Source organism: Pecten maximus, chromosome 18, assembly GCF_902652985.1.
Source record: "Pecten maximus chromosome 18, xPecMax1.1, whole genome shotgun sequence".
NCBI classification, from domain to species: domain Eukaryota; kingdom Metazoa; phylum Mollusca; class Bivalvia; order Pectinida; family Pectinidae; genus Pecten; species Pecten maximus.
This window is the reverse complement of record NC_047032.1, coordinates 2,919,594-2,928,408: the sequence shown is the minus strand read 5'-3', so window position 1 is coordinate 2,928,408 and position 8,815 is coordinate 2,919,594. Positions and strand designations below refer to the sequence as shown.

Below are 8,815 nucleotides of genomic sequence, written 5' to 3'. Positions count from 1 at the left end.
TCATGGTGTCAAGACCGCTGGGGGAAATGGATCGGGACATGCCCAATCTATACAATCAAACGGTATCGGCCAAAGAATGCAGTCTGTGTCAGTTGACCGCTGGGAAACTGTCCGGAGTCTAGAAGGTGACCTTATAGCTAGTATTGGTCAAAACGGAGGCGGGAATTTGGCCCTCCGACAAAATATCGAGTCTGAGACGGAGAGTGGAAAAGATAAACAGGTAAAAACAGAGTTGTCTCAAATGTAAAGGTGAAAAAAGTTTCCTGATACAATAGGTAATAATCTCGATGATTCCTTACGTAAAAATATATACAGGTTCTTATTCACTTATCTTATAGATACAGAACTATATGTATACAATGTGTCATCAATTTTCTACGTCATAATATATACAGACTCAAATCCAATTGTCCCGTACAGATATGTATACAATGTGTCGTCAATTCTCTACGTCATAATATATACAGACTCAAATCCAATTGTCCCGTACAGATATGTATACACTGTACCATTATTCTTCTCTTACTTACTATGTATATTCACAAATTATAATGTAGAAAACGGTTTAACGATCTAATCAATTACGCAATATGATTAAAAATTCCACATTATTTAAAGCAGAATGAACGCATTTTTCGTAATCTACAGTATAGATGAAATACAAGCCCGTGTTTTCTCTGGCCTATTCCAGACATGGTGTCAGGGCCAGAGGATATTCGGGCTAAAGAAATATATGTTATTTAAGCAATGAACAGCGGTTTTAATGTTGTTATAGGCGATATGGCAGCAAGATGTATGGTGGGCAACATTAAAACCACTGTTCAATTCTTATATTTACATTGTCTTACCATTTCCATCCACTTTGAGAAAAACTGAACAAACAAAACAAAAAATCCCGCCTTTTTTAATGTCACATGACCCACTGGGTGTTAAAGCCTGAGGCACTGGGTGTTATAGGCGTATGGTGGCAACTGCTTCTTAGCATTGTGTCAATGGGGAAATACGGAGCAAATGTAAATATTTTATTTACTTTGTATGTATGTATGTTGTTGAATTTTTATGGGATGACGTCAGAACTAGAGTGATGATGTATAATTGGACACGTGTCACATATCTCGCAGAAAACAACTAATTGATTCCCCTTTGGTTCCGGGTTAAATATTATGCAAATAGAGAGTCGTGATTACTATAATTAATGAATCAGTAATTAATATTCCGTATCATATACCTCATTAAACAATTTATTACCGATCTGTCCTTGAACAACTACTATTTATATTTAAAAAAAATATACTAAACTCACGTGCTGGCACGTGATTAAAAAAATGGATGTCCCATCAGCTGTAGAAGACCCTAAGTACAGATATAGTTCAGATGACATTTTAAAACAAGAAATATCTTTTAAAAAGATAAACGGCATAGTTTTAATGCTGTTGGTTATAATGTAAAACTGCTGGTGAAATTGATTAACGAACTAATGCGTTTCAGCAGTGATAACAAAATTATGTCAGTTTGAATCATTTTTGGTGAAAATAAGACTGCATTTGGATCAGGAATATAATTTTATTAATGTGTCATTTAAAAAGATACATCCATTTATTTAGCTTGCATTAAATCTTAACCTTGTTTCGTTTTTAACTGAATATCTGCATTTTGCATTTATCGCTACATTAACCAATCACATACATGTACATCATCTTGACCAGTAACGCCACCTGTCGCGTCATATCCGGGATCAAAAGAATAGTATACGGCTATTCCGAAAAATCCTAGCTAGAAGAAACAAATGCTGATTTAATTTTACCTTAAATAGACCAAGGATGCCAAATGAGAATTAAACAACTATGATACCGAGGAACCTGCGTGCTTCACCCGATTAATGTATACATAAAAAGGTACTATTTTAGGGTTGGAAAGGAGGCCATTTTTACCAGCTCGCCAGTAAGTTTGTCATATTGATCCCCCTTAGCAGCCATTGGGGGTGATGAAAAGACAGAATTCAAGGATATACATATTGAAGTTACATAATCATATTTCTTTCGCACAATATCTGATTTGAAAAGTTACCAGCTACTATACTTTACAGAAATTAGTCTCTTTTATCAGGCAATTTCCTAGATAATAAAACGTTAGTTTTTACGTAGTAATTAAAGCCTCACTGTAGCGAAATCGTAACCCTGGTTGCCCGGTTGTCATAACCCTGGTTACCCGGTTGTCGTAACACTGGTTACCCGATTATCATAAATTTGGTGTCCCGGTTATCGTGACTCTAGTTAACCGGTACCTATGGTTACCCGGTTATCGTAACTCTGGTTACCCGATTATAGTACATCTGGTTACCCGGTGACTTATATGATCTTCCTCTACCTTGAGTGTGTGATTTATACGATCTTCCTCCACCTTGAGTGTGTGATTTATATGATCTTCCTCTACCTTGAGTGTGTGATTTATACGATCTTCCTCCACCTTGAGTGTGTGATTTATACGATCTTCCTCTACCTTGAGTGTGTGATTTATACGATCTTCCTCTACCTTGAGTGTGTGATTTATACGATCTTCCTCCACCTTGAGTGTGTGATTTATACGATCTTCCTCTACCTTGAGTGTGTGATTTATATGATCTTCCTCTACCTTGAGTGTGTGATTTATATGATCTTCCTCTACCTTGAGTGTGTGATTTATACGATCTTCCTCTACCTTGAGTGTGTGATTTATATGATCTTCCTCCACCTTGAGTGTGTGATTTATATGATCTTCCTCCACCTTGAGTGTGTGATTTATACGATCTTCCTCTACCTTGAGTGTGTGATTTATATGATCTTCCTCTACCTTGAGTGTGTGATTTATACGATCTTCCTCCACCTTGAGTGTGTGACTTATATGATCTTCCTCTACCTTGAGTGTGTGATTTATATGATCTTCTCTACCTTGAGTGTGTGATTTATACGATCTTCTCTACCTTGAGTGTGTGATTTATATGATCTTCTCTACCTTGAGTGTGTGACTTATATGATCTTCCTCTACCTTGAGTGTGTGATTTATATGATCTTCCTCCACCTTGAGTGTGTGATTTATATGATCTTCCTCTACCTTGAGTGTGTGATTTATATGATCTTCCTCTACCTTGAGTGTGTGATTTATATGATCTTCCTCTACCTTGAGTGTGTGACTTATATGATCTTCCTCTACCTTGAGTGTGTGATTTATATGATCTTCCTCTACCTTGAGTGTGTGATTTATATGATCTTCCTCTACCTTGAGTGTGTGATTTATATGATCTTCCTCTACCTTGAGTGTGTGATTTATATGATCTTCCTCTACCTTGAGTGTGTGACTTATATGATCTTCCTCTACCTTGAGTGTGTGATTTATATGATCTTCTCTACCTTGAGTGTGTGACTTATATGATCTTCCTCTACCTTGAGTGTGTGATTTATATGATCTTCCTCCACCTTGAGTGTGTGATTTATATGATCTTCCTCTACCTTGAGTGTGTGATTTATATGATCTTCCTCTACCTTGAGTGTGTGACTTATATGATCTTCCTCTACCTAGAGTGTGTGATTTATATGATCTTCCTCCACCTTGAGTGTGTGATTTATATGATCTTCCTCCACCTTGAGTGTGTGATTTATATGATCTTCCTCTACCTTGAGTGTGTGATTTATATGATCTTCCTCTACCTTGAGTGTGTGACTTATATGATCTTCCTCTACCTTGAGTGTGTGATTTATATGATCTTCCTCCACCTTGAGTGTGTGATTTATATGATCTTCCTCTACCTTGAGTGTGTGATTTATATGATCTTCCTCCACCTTGAGTGTGTGATTTATATGATCTTCCTCTACCTTGAGTGTGTGATTTATATGATCTTCCTCTACCTTGAGTGTGTGATTTATATGATCTTCCTCTACCTTGAGTGTGTGACTTATATGATCTTCCTCTACCTTGAGTGTGTGATTTATATGATCTTCCTCTACCTTGAGTGTGTGATTTATATGATCTTCCTCTACCTTGAGTGTGTGATTTATATGATCTTCCTCTACCTTGAGTGTGTGATTTATATGATCTTCCTCTACCTTGAGTGTGTGACTTATATGATCTTCCTCTACCTTGAGTGTGTGATTTATATGATCTTCTCTACCTTGAGTGTGTGACTTATATGATCTTCCTCTACCTTGAGTGTGTGATTTATATGATCTTCCTCCACCTTGAGTGTGTGATTTATATGATCTTCCTCTACCTTGAGTGTGTGATTTATATGATCTTCCTCTACCTTGAGTGTGTGATTTATATGATCTTCCTCTACCTTGAGTGTGTGATTTATATGATCTTCCTCCACCTTGAGTGTGTGATTTATATGATCTTCCTCTACCTTGAGTGTGTGATTTATACGATCTTCCTCCACCTTGAGTGTGTGATTTATATGATCTTCCTCTACCTTGAGTGTGTGATTTATACGATCTTCCTCCACCTTGAGTGTGTGATTTATATGATCTTCCTCTACCTTGAGTGTGTGACTTATATGATCTTCCTCTACCTAGAGTGTGTGATTTATATGATCTTCCTCTACCTTGAGTGTGTGACTTATATGATCTCCCTCTACCTTGAGTGTGTGACTAAGAGAATCTCCCTCTACCTTGAGTGTGTGACTTATATGATCTTCCTCTACCTAGAGTGTGTGATTTATATGATCTTCCTCTACCTTGAGTGTGTGACTTATATGATCTTCCTCTACCTAGAGTGTGTGATTTATATGATCTTCCTCCACCTTGAGTGTGTGATTTATATGATCTTCCTCTACCTTGAGTGTGTGATTTATATGATCTTCCTCTACCTTGAGTGTGTGATTTATATGATCTTCCTCCACCTTGAGTGTGTGATTTATATGATCTTCCTCTACCTTGAGTGTGTGATTTATATGATCTTCCTCCACCTTGAGTGTGTGATTTATATGATCTTCCTCTACCTTGAGTGTGTGATTTATACGATCTTCCTCCACCTTGAGTGTGTGATTTATATGATCTTCCTCTACCTTGAGTGTGTGACTTATATGATCTTCCTCTACCTTGAGTGTGTGATTTATATGATCTTCCTCTACCTTGAGTGTGTGATTTATATGATCTTCCTCCACCTTGAGTGTGTGATTTATATGATCTTCCTCCACCTTGAGTGTGTGATTTATACGATCTTCCTCCACCTTGAGTGTGTGATTTATACGATCTTCCTCTACCTTGAGTGTGTGACTTATATGATCTTCCTCTACCTTGAGTGTGTGATTTATATGATCTTCCTCTACCTTGAGTGTGTGATTTATACGATCTTCCTCCACCTTGAGTGTGTGATTTATATGATCTTCCTCTACCTTGAGTGTGTGACTTATATGATCTTCCTCCACCTTGAGTGTGTGATTTATATGATCTTCTCTACCTTGAGTGTGTGACTTATCTTATATTTCCCTACCTTGATGGCGTGACTTATAGATTCTTCTTCTTCCTTGAGTGTGTGACTAATTTAATCTTTTTCTACCTTGAGTGTGTGACTAAATTATATTTCCCTATCTTGAGGGCGTGAGTAATATCTCTTCCCCTATACGGATACTCTATACTCTGGTTACCCGGTTACCGCTTCCCTGGTTACCCAGTTATCGTAACTGCAGTTACCCGGTTATAGTTCCTCTAGTTACCTGGTAATAAACCTCTGGTTATCCGGTTATTGTAACTATGGTTATCCGGTTATAAACCTCTGGTTATCCGGTTATAGTACCATTGGTTACCCGGTAATAGTACCATTGGTTACCCGGTTATAGTAACTATGGTTACCCAGTTATAGTACCTCTGGTTATCCGGTTATAGTACCTCTGGTTATCCGGTTATAGTATCTCTGGTTACCTGGTTATAGTAACTATGGTTACCCGGTTATAGTTCCTCTTGTTACCCGGTTATCGTAACTCTGGTTATATGGTTATAGTACGTCTGGTTACCCGGTAATAGTAACTTTGGTTACCCGGTTATCGTTCCTCTGGTTACCCGGTTATAGTACCTCTGGTTAACCGGTTATAGTATCTCTGGTTACCCGGTAATAGTAACTATGGTTACCTGGTTATAAACCTCTGGTTACCCGGTAATAGTAACTATGGTTACCCGGTTATAAACCTCTGGTTACCCAGTTATAGTACCTTTTGTTACCCGGTTATAGTACCTCTGGTTACCCGGTTATAGTACCTCTGGTTACCTGGTTAATGTACCTCTGGTTACCCGGTCAACGTAACTCTGGTTACCCGGTTATAGTAACTATGGTTTCCCGGTTATCGTAACTCTTGGAGGTTACCCGGTTATAAACCTCTGTTTACCCGGTTATCGTAACTATGGTTACCCGGTTTACGTAACTATGGTTACCCGGTTATCGTAACTCTGTGAGGCTACCCGGTTATAAACCTCTTGTTACCCGGTTATAGTACTGTACCTCTCTCTGGTCATCAATCACTGAGATCTTCTCCAATGTATCATATAACTGGAAGATATTTCATATAAGGCTGAAAACCATGCTATATAGGGATGTGTTACTATTGAAGAGATCCCGTCGGGATGTAGACCTAAATTAATCCGACCTTATAACGTATCACTAGAGTCCTCCTTGTTCAGAATAATATTGCGGGGGAAAAGACAGCAACACATAAAACCGGAAGTTACATAGACTCCTTAATACTAGTTAGTCAATAGGATATGCATGTATATAACCATGCCACCTTAAATAACCAAGCCTCTCAATCCCAAACGCCATGACTCCACTATCCACGTCACCACAAGAACTTAAGAGAGTAGGCACACTGTGAGTTTGGAACAGTATACCTACTCCATCTGGAGCCTGAAGTTGGTTCCGAGTTCCGAGTTCCGTTTAAGTAAAACGGAACTCGGAACCATTTCCGAGTTCCGTTTAAGAAAAACGGAACCAGGAATTAGTTTCCAAATTCCTTAAAGAAAATACTCTACGTACTTTATCTTATTACAAGACTCGAATCTGAAAAGAAATGATATGTCAATGAGTGTAGGGACACTTATCAGTCAGGTATAAACTCTACCGGACTTGGTCTTTGCTCCCAGTTCCGTTTAAAATAAATGAAACAAGAAACCATTTCCGAGTTCCGTTTAAGTAAAACGGAACTCGGAACTGGTTCCGAGAACTAGGAACTCGGAACTCGGAACTCGGAACCAACTTCAGGCTCCCGATTTCTAAATCTCCGTCGGCCACGCTTACGAGTAAGTTCTCTATACAAGGAAAGAAATATTTTCGAATTTTGGTCACCTACAGAAATGGCACCGTATTTACTCGGTCTGTCAGCTAAAAATACATCTACATGGAAATAAATGACAAGTGACTGTTATTTCATTATACCAATGATATAGCACATTGAATTTCCCCATTGGAGATCCAAACATCAGGTCCATGACATAACTAATGAAACCGCCACAGAAGATGTGGTCGATGACGTTTTGTAGACAATGAAATGATGCTCCCTGTAGTAGACCATGTTAAAACAGTTCATGTATATAGCCTTGAGGCAGAACTTTTAGATTTTTTCCAAAGTAAACCTTTTCCAATTTGTAATAATACATTTTATTTTACGACTGAAAGTTGCGTTTTAAGGATATTGGACATGTGTATTCGTGTGACTTGTAAACAATTTTCGGCTAAAACGTGCATTACCAGGTATCTGTGTAATTAAAACGTCCAATATGTGTGTGCTTAAAATGTCCGATATTTGTGGGCTTAAAATGTCCAATATTTGTGGGCTTAAAATGTCCAATATTTATGTGCTTAAATTGTCCAATATTTGTGGGCTTAAAATGTCCAATATTTGTGTGCTTAAAATGTCAAATATTTATGTGCTTAAATTGCCCAATATTTGTGTGCATCAGCTCAATTTACCTTCAAATGCAAAGTGTTTTAATTTTCAATTTCTTCCTGAATTAGTGGCATACTTAAACATCTTTTTTTCTGAAAATGATTTACATTTAGATTTTAAAACTTGATACTAGGTATCCAGTGTCGATTGAAGTCGTATTGTGAAATACCTCTATACGACATCCGGGTAACCCAGTTTCGATTTCGACACAGTGGAGATTCTGTGCTCTTGTGATGATTTTGTTGGACAAATATAGAAAATGTAAACGTTATTTAATTTGAATCAGTTACGAAACAAGTTCTGATAACTTATATCAATCACGCTTGTTGGCCGGGATGGAAGAGTGTGAGTGGTCTAAATTCGGGAGGAAACCGGAATACCCGGGAGAAACCCGCGTGGTCAGGTATCTGACCCCATACCTTTCCCAGGCACCTAAATGAAAGGCAAGACTGCATGTTACCAGTGCCACCCCCGTCTTCCTTACACAAATGATGAATGTAAGTCAATTATACAAGAAATAACATTATCTAAAAACAACAACAACAACAAAATAAATAAATAATAATAAACAAAAAAAAATCTGATGATCTTCATCATGCAAGCACACGGTAGCCGTGTACGGGTTTGCGATACATACTAGCTTATCTATGAGATTAGGCATTGTGGGAAAGAAATTTTAAAATCTGTCCCTTCACAGCAATTGCTAAAATAGTGATTAGTATTACAAAACTTACCTGCGAGGTGGTGAAATTGGCCGCCTTTCAACCAAAAAATAAATAAATAAAATAAAATAAAAATCGTATACGGTAACTAGGCGATGACATTATAAATTATAAAAGTCATAATGTATTGATAGTCAACATTACCGGTCCTCCCAAGGTTTGAATTTCAAATAATGCGTTCCGTTTT

General features: G+C 37.7%; 1 protein-coding gene across 1 annotated transcript; it reads right to left on the bottom strand.

The window, feature by feature from the left end:
- Window positions 1–2,313: 2,313 nt before the first annotated feature.
- LOC117316951 (uncharacterized protein PFB0145c-like) lies at window positions 2,314–8,567 on the bottom strand. The gene is made up of 6 exons (XM_033871728.1): window positions 8,544–8,567; window positions 4,805–5,398; window positions 4,145–4,540; window positions 3,651–4,112; window positions 2,992–3,354; window positions 2,314–2,895 (listed from the first exon to the last, which is right to left on the bottom strand). Exons 1-6 carry the CDS (start codon window positions 8,565–8,567, stop codon window positions 2,314–2,316), a joined length of 2,421 nt encoding a protein of 806 aa, XP_033727619.1.
- Window positions 8,568–8,815: the final 248 nt, after the last annotated feature.